The 16,358-nt window shown below is 42.8% G+C and overlaps 1 protein-coding gene across 4 annotated transcripts in view; it reads right to left on the bottom strand.

Moving 5' to 3' along the window:
* Positions 1-216: 216 nt before the first annotated feature.
* htt (huntingtin) overlaps positions 217-16,358 on the bottom strand; it is a 34,595-nt gene continuing 18,453 nt past the window's right edge. For 2 of the 4 annotated variants that reach the window (XM_051384472.1, XM_051384473.1), the window contains 26 exons: positions 16,205-16,346; positions 15,907-16,086; positions 15,398-15,574; positions 15,153-15,229; positions 14,621-14,756; positions 14,366-14,488; positions 14,065-14,272; positions 13,744-13,889; positions 13,103-13,280; positions 12,888-12,989; positions 12,598-12,782; positions 12,395-12,521; positions 12,083-12,186; positions 11,612-11,766; positions 11,380-11,519; positions 11,198-11,280; positions 9,944-10,074; positions 9,715-9,847; positions 9,458-9,613; positions 9,151-9,341; positions 8,347-8,461; positions 7,169-7,382; positions 5,180-5,399; positions 4,768-4,930; positions 3,685-3,845; positions 217-3,541 (listed from right to left, as the gene is read on the bottom strand). In XM_051384472.1, the coding sequence (XP_051240432.1) occupies positions 3,328-3,541; positions 3,685-3,845; positions 4,768-4,930; positions 5,180-5,399; positions 7,169-7,382; positions 8,347-8,461; positions 9,151-9,341; positions 9,458-9,613; positions 9,715-9,847; positions 9,944-10,074; positions 11,198-11,280; positions 11,380-11,519; positions 11,612-11,766; positions 12,083-12,186; positions 12,395-12,521; positions 12,598-12,782; positions 12,888-12,989; positions 13,103-13,280; positions 13,744-13,889; positions 14,065-14,272; positions 14,366-14,488; positions 14,621-14,756; positions 15,153-15,229; positions 15,398-15,574; positions 15,907-16,086; positions 16,205-16,346 (3,961 nt within the window). In that variant the 3' untranslated portion in view covers positions 217-3,327. Of the gene's footprint in view, positions 3,542-3,684; positions 3,846-4,767; positions 4,931-5,179; positions 5,400-7,168; positions 7,383-8,346; positions 8,462-9,150; positions 9,342-9,457; positions 9,614-9,714; positions 9,848-9,943; positions 10,075-11,197; positions 11,284-11,379; positions 11,520-11,611; positions 11,767-12,082; positions 12,187-12,394; positions 12,522-12,597; positions 12,783-12,887; positions 12,990-13,102; positions 13,281-13,743; positions 13,890-14,064; positions 14,273-14,365; positions 14,489-14,620; positions 14,757-15,152; positions 15,230-15,397; positions 15,575-15,906; positions 16,087-16,204; positions 16,347-16,358 lie in introns of all 4 variants that reach the window. The other 2 variants (XM_051384474.1, XM_051384471.1) reach the window with 2 other exon arrangements.

Genomic DNA, 16,358 nt, shown 5'->3' on the forward strand with positions numbered 1-16,358 from the left:
CAACAGAGAGGAAGATGAGGAAGAGGGTTTTAATGATTGTGTCCTCACAGGTTGATTGTGTTAGAGACACGTGGTGGATCCTATGTGTGCCAGAGCATTAATGTTTGTAATATCTTTTAAATGAAAACACATAACCTTCGACTGGTTTGTAACAGTTGAGCTGAAATTCACTATTCTCATGGAGGAAGTTGTACAATTTACAAAGATCACAAAAGATAACATCTTCAAATAATTTATTCATTTCTACAACAGACCATAACGCAGTGATTCATCTCTTTAAAATATTAAAATGAACAGAAATACATAATTTTAATAGATCTTTTCTTTACAGGCAGTTGTCAAAAAAACTGAACAAGATGTGAAGGAGGCTCCAGGGTCCTGTTGGGGAACCAGACTGAAGAAACATCATTTACAGTCTGTACTTCTTCTGTTACCACCTTCAGAGAATGATTATATAAATCACATTTGTGGTCACCAAACTGTTTTCTAGAAAGGGGAAAAAGAGGTATTCTTTTAAAGCCAAGCACCAACATGCTAATAGCAAGGACAGTTTACGGGGCATGTAAAGAACTTGGCAGAGAAAAGATTTAACCATAGTGATGATCAACTTTTACATTAGAGCAAAAACAAAGACTAAATTATCCTTCGAGTTGTTGATTCTGCAAGTTGAAGAAAATAAAGTCTTAAAGGGAAGCATGTTAAATCAGCTGAAAATGACCTTTGTACGTGGCCTCCACGCCCATCTCCCCAAACCACAAAAGATTTCGGGGTAATCGTATTACCCCCTGCAGGGGTCTCCAGTCAGTCTTTGCCTCGTCTTATGCCGGCGGAACGTACTAAGCGACAAGATGAAAAGAACATTTTCTCTATCCTGTCTTTGAATGACTTCCTTTAACATTACAAGAAGTGCAGGGAAAAAAAGGGTTTCCATCATCCTCCATTTCTTTTCACCGCACAAATCCAAACTGACTTTGAAGAGACTGTTGATCTGAGAAAAACAGGAGTCATTTTGGCTCATTTAATCTAATTGAGGGAGGCCTCTCATTGGAATTTCAATGACAGCAGCAGAGGACTCAGTCATTTATTATGTGAATACATTATTTGAACATGATTAAAAGGAAGCCAGTCACATTGCTTTTAAGGTTGGAAAGTGGTAACATACTTAACATACAAACCACCAATGTTTTTACTTTTATGTACTGTAGGACTCATTGCATATCAAGAAAGCACCTAACATCAACATGAGAGGAACTTCAAGTTTTTAGGTGCTAGGTGTATTTAATATTCAATAATAAATATTCACATAGACAATGAGTGATGAAATATTTACCAGTCTTTAACAGAGACAAAACTATATTTAAAGCTCAACAAAAACAGAAAACTCCCGCTGTCAACATGGCATCACTACGCTACACTTTCCTCCTCTGTTGATTTGTCAAAGCTGCTGTTGGTCGCTAAGGTTACAAGGCTCGCTTTGGATTGTGTTGCATCTCTCCCACACAATAGTCATGGCAACTGTACCCACGGAAATACAGTATTAAGGACTATGCAAGAAAATAGCAGTAATGCTAAGCATGCGTTCAAGCTTTCAGTGTACAGGACATATATTCAGTCTTTATCTAAGGCAAGTGTATGTACAGAGTAACAGCGCCGAGCACACTCCCAGGCAACTCTAGGTCATGTCTTCAATAAAATACTATAAGCGTGTAGCTTTCTGCATTCTGCGGTCTGCTGATTCACTGATTTTTCATTCTCTCATCATGTGTATGTGTGTATTAAGACAGAAGAGAAAATGACATCACATTATCTTACTGTCTATTTTAAGAGCTCTCATCTTTACACAGTTCTTATTTTATCATGCACCATGGCTTTCATATTTACTTTACAATGAATTTTTTCTCTTTTTTTTTTTTTTTTTAAACAAGATACGAAGGTAACTCCATTTAAAGATGACTGCAAACGTCTTCCAGTCCTATTACAACAATAGTCACATCTTACATCCTGAGAATTAAAAAAGTACAAGAAATGGACAGGTGGAATCATTCAGGTGCACTGGGTAGCATACAAGACATTTTTTTTTTTTTTTTTTTTCAAAGGACCAGACAGATATAAGCAATATGATAAAATAACAAGAAATGCTCCCGCTCCCGCTCCCCCTCCCCCTTGCTACTTATTAAAAAAGAAAAGACATCACTGCAATTTTGGTATTTTTCTTGCTTGACATTTTTCATCATCTTAAGTGTTAGTACACGGGCCCTTACAGTTAAAACTATGTATAATTTTGAAAACACAAATGATTTTATATACTTCCCAGTATATACCTGTCTAGTTCTTTGTCCACTCATTACAACATCCAGAATAGGCCACTGCACAGATACAGAAACTGTAGCAACTTGCTGAAAAGGGTGCAAACAAGTCGACGTTTCTGCAGTGACAAATACAACACCCATTCCCTGCTTCTCATCGTCACTGGAAAGAAAAGAAAGCTATGGCTATTAGTGATCATTCTTACACATAAAATAATCAACTATTTAACTTGTGTCAGAGAATGACCACAAGTAACTTAAATATAAAAAAGGTCTTCAAAGATAACATTTGTTGACAACATTAAGCAGGCATTTCTGACTCTGTCAGCCCATTGTCAGTGTGTCATAACCAGACCTTCAGCACTCTAACAAAAACGCACTGAAAAATAGATGCATTGAAACTTTAAATATAGTAAATACTTTGCATTTTCTATTTTTTTTCTCTATATTTTACTTTACTGACAACACAATACTCAAGCAAGTCCTCACAGGAAAACAAACAAATCCAATTTTTGTTTGATTAATGTTATTTTTATAGGTTTTTAAATCAAGGTGCTGGGTAGGAGGAAGTGTTCAAGGTGCCATCATTCATCTCGAGGAATGGTCTGTGGTAGTGGGACTGTGGTTGTAGGCAGAACCACAGTTTGAAGGGCTTTGCAGCCAGTGTCCTTCATATTAGGTGCACTCTTCAGACAGACAGTCCTTTAACATACACCCTAAAACTGACATGGATTCAGATCTCCCCCCTGATTTCTCTTTATGCTCACTCCACTGAATTCATTATGGGGACTTCAGTAGTTCTACTCATTTCAGTGTAAAGGAGGAAAAGGGATGAGGCTACAGTAGGTTTTTCTAATGAAACATTCTGTTCTTTCCCTCCATCACAACTCAAGGGGGAGGTGTACATGGAGATCTAATTTCCCGCTCTACCACATTTCTTACACTAATCCACTTTTCTCCCCATGCTTCGTCCCCCCCTGGCCTCTCTCTGTGCCTGCATGTCCATCTCAGTTCGTTGCCCTCAGAGTGATGTGTCCTGGTGGATTGACTGCAGACAGCCCAGCAGCTGGTAATATGGGCTGCCTGGTGAGGCCACAGTCTCAAAGACGGACTGGAAAGCCCGGCGGTCCAGCTCCTCGTCAATCTGGTGCCGGTAGAAATCCATGGCCACCAGGCAGAACAGGTTGACGTCCACCACCTCACTGGAGCCCATTCGGCTGATCACGTGTGGCAGTCTGGTTGAGAGCAGGGGGGTTAAGGACAACAGACCACACTGTTTCATAAGCAGGACATTTAGAATGGTGCCTCCAGACATACAGTATAGATACAACAACCCGATCACTGTCCTGCTCACGGGACTTATTTCATGTAAGGATACAGGGCCGAGATCCACTGGGAGGTGGAAGCAGAGACAAAGAAACAGGAGAGGCTCCACATGGCCATGGCTACTGGTGTCCTCTGAGTGAAGTTGGACAAGGACAGCAGCACCCAGTCTCGCACCATAGAAGACTGGCCTGTGGCATGGAGTGTCTGGAAAACCTGGAGAGGTGGGTGCATAGCCGGGGGAGAGACGGGACGTTTAAGATGTGCATTAGTTGAAAGGTATAAAAAAAAAATAATAACATTTAGATTGTAAAATTATCAAAATGTTTAATTATCTTTGCAATTATCAAAGCAGCCCATTAATTTAAGTTTGTTTTTGAGGTCTGGAAACTATATACATGGGCATTTTCTTTTTCTGGTTCATTGTACACCAGATGGCAGGCACTCAATGTCAGTGGTCTTTGATTTCAATTTTCCAAAAAGGAAAACGAAGCTGCTGTTCTAGAAATTGTCAATTTCTCTTAAAATTACCACCCAATACTAGTTTCTAAAATTAGCCTTTAGAAATGCAGCACAGTTGTGTTCAGTTGATTCTCAGTGTTTTCCACACACAAGATATCAAAACAAATACTGAGCTTACTACCATACTCGTGTTTAAGGATTACTTTTATTTCAATATAATCGTGGCTAAAAATCATTTACTTCTACTCCAAATTCTACTGTCTGCTTCAATGTCATGCATTCTTCATTTTTACTTCCCCTGTACAGCAACAGGAACCCACTGTCTCTGCTCCAACTCAATGTTTCCATGACAACTTATTGTCTGATTGGACAACAAAAGAGTTGGCTGCTGCAATCACAACAGAAGTAACACTTCACTGACACTGGACTTCATTGAAATTCTCCGTAATGCTCCCTAGTATGGGAACAAAACAAAACCCCCCAAACAGATTCTTTGACCACAGAAATGCTGCAATGTTCAAAAGCTTTTTGATTTGCCAATACAAATTAATGAATCAATTTTAAATCCGATCCAATCCTGCCTTGTAAGCCTAAACGTAAAAAAAAAAAAAAAAAAAATATGTAAAATCACATTGTTATAATGGACGTGACTTTTTCATTTGTTTTTTCTGCTGACCTTGTAGACGACAGTGGCCATGAATTGTGGGTATGGTTGCTGATTGGACAGGAACTCTCCGATGACCTTGTTCATGACGTCCTGTGGCGGGAAGAAGTCATCCAGAAATTGGGGCAGGATCCTGGACACCACCCGTGCCTCACTGGGTAAACCTTTCCGGATCCTGCAAACCGGAAATCCCAAAAAGCAAAAATGATGATGGGAAACAAAACAAGTGCTACCACTGCTAGTCAAAACGCATATCGGCTGCCACCATCAAATTATTTTGGACACTACAAACCCAGAGAGGTGAAAGATGAAGGAAGAAAGCTGCAAATTGTGTGCATGTTTTTTTTTTTTTTTTATTTATTAGCAAAAACGGTACAATTCTTGTATAATGGACTATAGGGTGTGCAAGTGTGTGTGTGTGTACCTGTCGAAGAGCACAGAGACCCTCTCCATGGCAACAATGATCGACTCGCTGTCTGGGGCCTGAGGGTCAGAATGGGCGGGGCGACTGGCAGGGCTGGCTTTCTCCTTCCCTGAGGAGAAACCAACATGACCCGCCGTGACGCCCACCGCCTCTGCTACGGCAGAGCCAGAGTCAACCTGACCTCTAACCCCTGTCACGTCTGAACCCGACGCAAGCACCGCTGAGAGGGCGAGAGGGGAGGGGGGGGTTGGCACCGGTTGAACCAGTGGGGGACAGGTTAGAGTGGGAGTAGGGACACCGATATCACAAGATTCAGATCAGAATTTTGTTGACCTCAAAACAGAAAATTGGGGAAATTCTGGGAGCTACCTTTGGTCAAATCTGTACGTGACTGGTGCTTAACGTATTAGAGATTTCAAATTCCATGTTTCCAGGGTACATTACATACTAGATTATCTTCTGTGACCTGAATGTGCTTCAGCTTGCTCTGCTGTATAGCACAGGGAGGTATGCAGAAAGTTATAGGTCAGTTTGCATTTGCAAGAGCTCGAGTTTACGCAAAGAATTCGCTGGCTAGCTCAAGGCAACAAAGTAGTGTTATTTAGCCAGTCACCATATGGACAACAACATGCTAATAGGGTTGCTAGGGTTAGTAGGGGCCGACGTAGGGGTTAGAGGTAGGGTATATCAGAGGTATGCACAGAATACATGTATCACATGCAGGAGGCAAGCATTAAAGGGTTGGTTTCAGCTTTAACAACGGTCTGCTAAGCTGTAAAGAGAGACTTAATAGTTGTAAATCACTAGTCACCGTGATAAGATATATGTTTGTTACTGACAGTGGGTGTAAATAGGGCCAATATGTAAACTTGTAATCAGTTGTAAAGCATACAACAAATAAGCCCTGGCTCATAAACAGCCAATCATATCCCTTGATAATGGAGCATGCTATGAGTGAGTCACCATTGCCACTTCCGCTATTCCGAGTACGCAACATCCTCACTCATGATCTACATCTGTTACATCTCAAGAAACTATCCACAGGCAGTCCACAATGGAGAGGTACTCGGCAACAACAATGTATGACAAAACATTAAAATTATTACCCTTGTGTCTTAGTTAAGTTAACAGTAAATTCAAAATACAGTGGTTAAATTCTGCCATTTTCTACCTGGTCTTTAACTAAAAATAGGTTCAATAAAAGTCATCAATAATTATCTATATCAACTGAAATTAAACATTTTAGTGGGATTCATTTTTAGTGCTACTAGTGCTTACGCATCACTAAAAATAAGTCTGCAATTTGCTGTAAGTCGCATGCAAAAGGGGCATACACAATCAGGTGTAAGCTAATGAGTTGGGATTTCAGTAGCTTAGAAGCAGCAATATTTTACTACATAATGTTATTTTTAGGATTGTCCCAGTTCTCCCGCTCAACACTTTTCCTTTTTAGAAAAGGGAGTCGCTTGCCTCAGCAATGAGGTAGGCAACTCCAGTGAGGAATGGGACACCACCTACAACGGCAGATAACAGATCCTATGCTACTTAATACATCATTCGTGCTGTTTACATCCTTATTTTCAACTGTCTATCATAGCGAAGCCAAATTTGTGTGGGAGATGTTGAGGGGTCACTTTGCAGCACCACTACATTTTACTGTACAAGGAAGGAAGGAAGGAAGGGGATGAGAGCACAGGAAAGAAATGGGACACAACCTTACTGCGGCATTGTAAATAAGTTAAACCTGCAGGACTGCAAGCTTAACTCATTTCAGAGCTGCATCAGCTTTGGTGAGGAGAACTGACGAGGAAGTAGTCTACTACTATTTAGAGTGTCCATCCGGGTGAGTTAGCCAGCTAGCTTAATCCCATGGTGAGTCTGCAGTGGACTGAGAGTCAGCAGTAATGAAAGCACCAGTCCTAATACAGTACATGCTGGTGATTTAGCCAGAATGCTACATTGCATCAGTCGTGCTAGAGCCTGTCTTACCAGTGTACATGCAGGTGAGCATGAGGCCCAGGGCAGCCATGGCTCTGTGTGGCGACGGCATGTTGACTCGGTCCACACTGAGTTTGACCAGCGCTTCTCCGTCCACGCGTGACAACTGCTCCGACAGCAGGAGGCGCTCCAGACCGCGCAGCACGCAGTGATAGATGACAGAGGGAGTGGAGTCCTCGCTGGCTGACACCATCACACCACACAACTGGAAGACAGGCACAGAGGAAGGAGATAAAGCGGGGGCAAGCAAAAGAAAGACGAGAGGAAAAGGATGCATAACAGTAGACACCGTAAATAGCTTATGATAGTACACCATCACCTATATTTTTTGGCATGCAGGGAAATTAGGGATCAATGCATTTTTTAGCTGATCGGTATTGACCGTTTAGTTTTATAGATCCAATCTTTTGTTTTATGTCAGCTGTCCCACAGCTGTTTTTACTCTAAGCTTTTATGTGCAGTGCAACCATTGTCAGCTCTCTCGCAGTTTCTTTCTTCCACTCTGCTCAACTCTATTTGAAAGCAGGAGCTGCCCCACCCACTGCAGTTTCACCAGCCACACTCAACACACTACTGCAAGTGCAACAAAAGTCCAGCGAACAAAAAGCCAATAAGATAATTAATGTAATTTGTGGAAATATGTACAAATGGAAATAAACAGTCAGTGGAATACAGACTGTTAATTCAGTTACTCAGGTAAAGGCTGCACTCAAGCTCCAAACACTGGAGAGATAAACTCCCTCCACACAGCGACAAGCCATAAAGATTATACAGGGGTTTTTTTTATACTTCATTGTGTAAATTAAAAAAACAAACAAAAACAGCTTTGATGCAGGCATTGTTTCTTAATGCAAAGCTGTCTAATTGTCAAGCATATAGGCTACACATTGGATTGATTTTAATAACTTTAAATGTATTTCAAGTGTGCACTGTGCACTATATTATCTAAAAAAAAAAAAAAATACAATACAAGTATCAGATTGGGATTCGAATCAGCAGATAATATCAAATGACTCTGATACGGGGCTAAAACAACTTGACTGGGACATCCCTACTTACTGTAAATCCCAAAATACTATACTGATTTTTGTCCTATGTAATAGCGGAACATGTTTTGTTTCTCCTCAGTCAAGTTCATATAACTTCACATGTATGCACAGAATGTTTACCTGTATAATTCCAGCCATAAACTCAGCTCCTACATCCAGAGGGTAGTTCTCCATCATGTAGAAGGCCACTGCGCACATTACCAACACATGCTGCTGGTTATGCAGGTTCACACAGCTGCAGGACACAAAGAGCGGAGACATTCAGAGTGAGTGGAAGTAAGATTCAAATAAAAGGTAGTTGTTTGAAATGTGAAGGGCAGCACCTAGTGGCCAAGTCATGGCACTGCACGCTTGGTCCAATCACCTTATTAAAACCATATGCAGAGACTTTGAATGTGGTGTAGCACAGAAGCAGATTTTCTGACTTTTGTCATGTTGATATGATCTTTGAGAAGGTGTACCGATTACAAGAGCGGTCGCTATGGGGAAGATTGTGGCAGTTGTTCGGAGTGGAAAGGCAGTGCATTCTTCCCCAGAGATATGTGGTGTATTTATCAAACAAGCACAGAATGAATAAACACAAGCCACAAGGAAGGTTGTGGTTGAAAAATGACACAACTCTAAATTCTACAGGAATATCAATATCAGAAAAAGTGAGTACACCAAATTATCTAGAGAGCAACATGGCTAACTAAAATAACTATAGTGCAACTGAAGTAAGTTTTTACTGCATTTAACTCACTGGGACATCAGATACACCTTCTCACCTCCACCTACTGCAATCAGTATATGAATGGAACAGAGCAGCAACTCTGACATAAAAACATTTGCTCCCAGAATCCCTTTCATCAGTTCAGCTCATTAGATTATGAAACAAGGTCGGGGGTCTGTGCGTTTGTTTTGGGGAATGAGAGCGATACTCACTGAGCGATGGCCCTGAGATTGGACAGCAGGTACTCAGAGACAGTGGGGATGAGCTGTTTGGCTGTGTCATCCAGCAAGTCACACTCCAACACATACAGCACTCCATGCAGAGCGCCCATACGGCTGGGCAGGTGGGTGCTACGTAGGGTTGTCTCCAACAGGCGACACACAGGCTCCGCTATTGCTTTGTCCTGGTAATATACATTGAGTTTAGAGGTTAATGGTACACTACTGCAACAAATAAACACATCCTTAAACCATCAAAAAGCAAGCACGCATCCCCCCCAACCCACACGATGATACTCACCATGCCCAGAACGGCAGCAGCCTTGCAGATGGCAGGGACCAGGTATTGATTGAGGATCTCATCCTCTGGAGGGTGGAGCTTCTGCAGTTCCATCAGGGTGGAGAACATCATATCAAACTGGTTCCTCTCTGTGAACAGGTCCGACACCGCCAGCAGCTACACAAAGCAAGAGGGAGAGGACAGGGGAGAAGGTGACTAGGGTCTTTGCCTAAACTGCATCGAACAGGAGATAATCCTTTACTGATGTCTTAACTCACCGATCGGACCACTTCACTGATTAGTATGGTTGGGGTCCTCCTGTTACTCGGGGAACCCGGGATGAGCCACTGGCTGTAGAGCTCCAGGAGAAACTGGGAACATGAATGGATGTCCACACCTGCACGATGCTTCCTGAAACAGACAGACAGTGGTAGGTGCTGCTTGTTTCAGTACATTTGCGTTGACACTGAGGAAGTCAGTCAGCATGTCTGCATTTATTTGACTGACCTAGAGTTGATAGGAGATAGGGGTGGGGAAGTGGGGGCCGGAGTGTCCGCTTCATCTTCTTCATCCTCTCCCCATTCTTCCTCTCTCAGTGGGGTGATGTTGTTGCCAAGCCACACAGAGTGGATGGAGACCTAGAGAGAGAGAATAAAAATATTTAACATTGTGCTACTGATGGTTAGCATATGAACCAAATCTTAAACCAGCATCCTTAGATTTAAGATAGACAATGGATAAGGCATGGCATCACATTGTATTCACTGTCATTAAGGGATGGGGAATTAATAGACAAGATATTTTTACACATACTTACAAATACATTATGTGAGGTTAAATAAGGAAGATCCCTCTGATGTTACACACATTTTCAGTAAATGTTTAATAAAGATCCTCATGGTAGCAGGCAAGAAGGCAATTAAAAGACACTGGCTTCTTGGAGAGCCTCCCACCCTGAACCCATGGATAGATATTGCAAGCAGCATATAAAGCATGGAACGTACACCGATCAGCCATTACATTATGAGCACCTGTGCAACCTGGTGGTCAGAATGTTATGCAAACCCAGAACAACAAACTGTGATGCTCTGTGTGTTCTAACCCCTTTCTATCAGAACCACCATTAACTGTTTCAGCAGTTTGAGATACAGTAGCTCATCTGTTGGATCGGACCACACGGCCAGCCTTCACTCCCCACGTGCATCAATGAGCCTTGGCCACCCATGACCCTGTCTCTGGTTCACTGCTTCACCTTCCTTGGACCACTTTGATAGGTACCACTGCAGACCAACACAAAACTGACCTAGTCGTCTAGCCACCACAATTTGGCCCTTGTCAAAGTCGCTCAAATCCTCACGCTGCCCATTTTTCCTGCTTCCAACACAACTTTGAGAACAAAATGTTCACTAGCTGCCTAATATATCCCACCCACTGACAGGAGCCATGATAACCAGATAATCAGTGTTATTCACTTCACCAGTCAGTGCTCATAATGTTATGGCTGATTGGTGAGTATTTGTCTAAATGAGGCACATACCAGTCTACCAAAAGGTATGAGAACTGAAACTATGGTAAATGCTACTGTAAAAAGCAAATGTGATTGAAAACAAAATATTCTGTGACCCAAAAACTCCCGTATATACCATGTAACTGAGTGACCCCACATTTACTGTGGTCCTACTGAAAATCTAATATTAAGAACATAAACAGTTTCCTCAAGCATGTTATCCAAGTTTTCCTCTTTGTTCATGCGTCTCCTACCTGTCCCAGTTTGTAGTCCATGTTGCCCATCTCCCGCTCTGTGTTAATCTGAAGCAGTAGCTTCTCATGGCTGATCAGCGTGCCTGCTGAAACAAAAATAAACAAGAAATTAAGAGTGGTAGGTGTAAGTGCAGCAGCTGTGAGGAGAGGGGGACACTTTGTGAAAGTGAGTAATGTGTTACCAGCTGATGCTGCAGACAGCGAGGGTACAGGGTCCCAGGCGTGGTACGGGTGGTGCGTGTGGACATTGTCTCTCTTCGACACAAGAGCCTGAATTTCTCTCTCCACCTCACCCCTGATCACTGCAAGTTTCCTTCCAAACCTGGGCGCAAACACAAACAAAATAATCCAAATATTGTTGCATGCTTGTTCCTGGCATTACTACAGTGTAAATATTGAATACAAATTTGCTACCGTGTTTCCAGGGCTTTGAGGCTCTTGTTGCGGGGCTGCTGTTCCAGACAGCTGACTGCAGGGTTGCCAGCAGTTGGCAGGGTCATGGCACTCAGCACCAGGCTGGTGATGGCCTGCACCGCTAAAACATTCAACTGGGTACGCTCCAAGTCCTCCTAGAGACAAAAGGATAAACAAAACATTGAGACAAATGGCAAAGAGACAGGGAACAGAGGGCTATAGAACAGTTTACAACTGTTTATTACAATGTGTCTATGAGGTGTGACGAAACACAGCATGTGTACTTCTTTGGTGAATTCTCTGTATATAAACAAATGCTTGCATGTTTCTAATTAAAGTGAGAAATTGTTGGAGATTATGCAGGCATGAAGGAGTGATGAGCTCTGTCAAATCAACCTCACTAACCAGCAGCACATTTCAGGATGTGAACAATGTGTGTGTGTGTGTGTGTGTGTGTGTATGTGTCTGTACCTCCTGCTGTGTCTCCTCCTCCTGGTCCATAGTGATGGGTTGGGTGACCAGCACCCCTAGCAGAGTGGCCCAGGTCTCTTCAAACTGAGTCCTGCTGCTCCAGCCTAAACATGGCAACACAAACCATTCAGATGACAGAAAATACAGTATTCAACTGTCACACTCCAAAATCTGACACAATGGTGGCAATGGAGTTCTGAATAATTCCATATGTGCAGTTCTTGGCTATCAACAGTGGACAGTGTCATTAATGAGATGAACGTGAATGAGACAAAGGGAAAGTCGATTTCCTGACTGTATGTGTTTCTGTACCCAGTGTGTTGATGCGGTAGAGGAACTCTCTGAATACATCCTTTTCCTGCAGGAAGTCTACAGGGATTTCAGGCAGCGTCGTGCCGTACTCTCCTCCTGGCTGAGGGGACCAGCCCAGTTTCCAAACCTAAACACACATAATTTTAATAGCCCAATACATTCATGTATAAAAACTCAAGGTGTAATATTGTTCACACACTGACCAGTGGAGGTACTCGGGTGTAGCTGTTGACCAGAGGCAGTCGGGACAGACTGATGACAATGTTACGCAATGTTGGTGTGAGGAAAGCGGGGAATGCACTGTTTCTATGGTGACCTAGGGCAAGGACGCTCTGCAGGCCTTCCACCAGCTCCGCCATGATCTCACAAGCTTGCCACTCAAACATGTCTGCAACACAGAGGGAATTTGCCATCATATATCACCTAAAGCTTTCACCTGAGATCTGCTCAGAAGAAAAAACAACCAGAAGATTTACTGAATTTGAGTACTCACGTTCAGCATGTGCTGAGTCCACTTGGTCTCCTTCTGCCTCTCTCTCTGCCTTTGTCCTTTTCTTCTCTGGATGCAGGAGCTGGTCGCCAGGACTCACAGCCACTGGGAAGCCAGGGCAAAAGGTTTGATCAGCATTGAAATGACACATTAAGTCATGGCATGTAACCATACTAAATCACAGAGAACGCCCAAACATGCCCTGGAGGCCTGCTCACCTGCAACAATGATGAGGCGTAGACAGTAGATGAGGGAGCAGGTATGTGTGGTGTACTCTGGTGTGGAGAGTTTGTTCCAGACACAGGGCTGCTGCAGAGCCAGACACAGGCAGGACAGAGCCCACTGCAGGTCCACACTCAGGGGCAAGTGGTCCTGGAGGAGACGCCACACTAGCACCTGGGCAAAGAGTGAGACATACAAGGGTGAACGATAAATGTGAAGAACAAAAATACATTTTCCATGAATCTCTTTTTAAAGTACATTTCTAGAATCATAATTAACATACCTCTGGAGAAACAAAAACTTGAAATATATTTACTTTAATGTACTTTAATAATTGACACCACTGTACGTTGGCTGCACAACAGCAAAGTACCAAACTTCAATCTCTAAAAATGACACCATGGTATCAGTGAGCATGAAGGCCTCTCATACTATACTGAACCTGCAGAGGATTCGCAACATTAGAATTTAGGTGAAGTTATGGGGTCCAAATTACTTTAGATGGAACTTAAAATTGTTACTGCAATTTTGTCACAGAGACTGAACCCTGGAGATCTTGAAAATGATTTGATTATATGGCTCTAAGCAAAGAACACGCCAATGAACAAAATGACATGTTAAATATGTGGTCTTTTACCTCAGTGGCAGTGCAGGTGAAAGTGGTGATGAGATGTTCCTTGTCAGAGGGGATATGTAATGAGGAAGGCAACTGGCTCACACTCAGCAGGTACTGGGACAGAGCTCTGCAGAGTGACAAAACCCTGGGGTAGAAACCTGGCTCACCTGGAACAGATAGCAAACACATACTGTAATTACACTGAATACTTAATACAGTCACTCCAATTTCAAAATTGTACAATATGTCAAAATTTAAAGAGGCATAGAAAGCTCAATCTGAAAGTTTAGGAAATTACAAAACTGAATTTTATGACTCATGTCGCCCCTCCCTCCTACTCACCGTACACATCAGCTACTTTGTCCCAGTAAGGCTGTGACTGGGAGGGTGGCAGGAAGGACTGGTGTGGGACAGGAAGTGACCCAGTGACCCCTGCAAGCTGCTCTAGAGTAACCTGCAAGGCTGTCTCCAACAAGAGCGACCCCTGACCACGTGCTAACCGCTGCACCCCCATGCTCAGGCATGGACACAACAGACTTAGGTTGAACTCCTGGGAGGGAAAAAAGCCAGGTTCAGTTGCTACATATACCAATTTTACTCAATATATATAGCAAGAGTATTTATACACTGCAGTCTGTGTCACCTTGCAGCTCATGACATTAAAGAGGTCAGCGGGAGGTAGTTTTGTGAGGAGTTCAGTCGTCTCCAACAGGGAAACATCTCCACGAAGACAACACTGAGACTTCACCAGGGCCACGTACCACTCCTTAACACAAAAGTAAATTATGTACAATAAATATTTTTAATTCCTGTTCTGAATGTCCTTACTTTGCAGGATGAAGATACACAGTAAAACCATAAAATGCACACTCACACGCAGATTCTCTAAATCCCTCACCTTATCTGCAATAACCAGTTCAGGGGCTGGTGGTGGGTCCCCATCCAAGGGGTGTGATGTCACAGGAGGTGTGGGGCTACTGGTGTCGGCAACAGTGGCTCTGAACCTGTCCAGCAGGGAGTAGAACCTCTGATGCCTGGGAGAAGAAAGATGAACAAAGGATGAATCACATTTATTTTTTCCAATTTGACCAAAATCTGTCCTGCTGATGGATAAGCTTCAATCGCTGTAGATATGGCACCCTGAATAGCCCACAGAGCACAGGACGTCAACCTTAATCTGGTACACTGTAGGGATACTAAGATTTTGAATAAAAGTAGTTTATGTATGCATTATTTGGAAGAAAGAAAAAAATCTGATTGCCTACAATTAAATGTCAGTTTGGTTCCGTTTAAATCCAGTCACCTTTGGAATCTTGAATTTTGCTTTGTTAATAGGCGTTTCATGTTCTGCTTTTTACTATATATTCATAACTAAAATATGCTACAGGATGCCAGACTATTCCTCAAATTGGCTGCAGACGGAGTGTTACCTCTGAGCCAGGCCACTGGTCTGGAGGTATTCCTGGATCCTGTCCAGTTCCTCCACAGGCAGCTGAGCTATACTGTTCTGCAGGGTGGAAGGACAGAATAACACATGATCAACTTGAAAGATTTTGTACAACAAATACAGAACTTTTCCCACAGCATCACAGAAAGGACACAAAGTTTGCATCTAAATGTTTATCTACTTGTATACATTAATGAAAATGTATTCAAACCAATACATAAGCCGTACCTGTAGCGTCTCAGCCAGCAGCATCTCTACTCTGCGACATGCCAGTGTGTCCACCATGCGAGCCAGGACACGGAAGGGTGTATTGAGCAGCTTGTCCACATACAGCATCAACAGGGAGCCAGACTGACTCAGGTGAATGCCTTCCAAACACTGCAGAGTCTTCTTCAACATGGTAGGCTGGAAAGTTGAGGAGAGGGGAGGATTTAGTTGGTAAGACAGAAAAGGGAACACAGAATGAGAGCAAGGAGAAAGGGAGGTGAAGATGAGAACAGTAATGATAAACCAGGTGGCCTACACAAAATATCAAACTGCAACAAAAAAGGACAGAATAGAAACCAAACATTTTAAGTAGAAAAGAAAAGAGAAGTAAAGACTTAACAAGTGGTGGAGTAAAGAAAATTGAAAGCATTGGTAAACACTGGAAGTTTTTAAATGTGCTTTATGAATAAAATGACTTGACTAGGAGGAATGATGAAAAGAGACTAAAGATTAAAAGGATGTAATCTCACAGTAGTGAGGTTGTCACAGCGGGACTGGATGGCTTGGATGAAGAGACCGCTGGCAGCTGAGTTGCGGTGCACAGCACTGATGAAATCCTGCACTGGGGGCTCATGGGAAAGGTTGATGAGGTCACGTACGTGGTTGACAATCAGCCAGGTCAGATGCTCTGAGTCATGGAGGTTCTGACACTGTAGATATGAGAAAAATCAAAACAATGCCATCATTTTTGATGATCATTGTCCTGGTGTGATTGATTCCAAGAGTGTTCAAAGATATTGTGTTGTGCAACATTCTTATGAGTCTCACCACATAATCACAGAAGAGGATGAGGGCTCCCCTGCGTACAATTTCTCTGTTGACCATGGCTAACCGTGTCTCGGGCTTGTCCTCTTCTCCTTCCCCAGAGGAGTGAGGGCTCAGCAGCTTTGTGCATGAGAGGCTCTGTCTCCTAAGAGAAGCA

The sequence above is a fragment of the Dicentrarchus labrax genome, unplaced genomic scaffold, assembly GCF_905237075.1.
Source record: "Dicentrarchus labrax unplaced genomic scaffold, dlabrax2021, whole genome shotgun sequence".
NCBI lineage: Eukaryota > Metazoa > Chordata > Actinopteri > Moronidae > Dicentrarchus > Dicentrarchus labrax.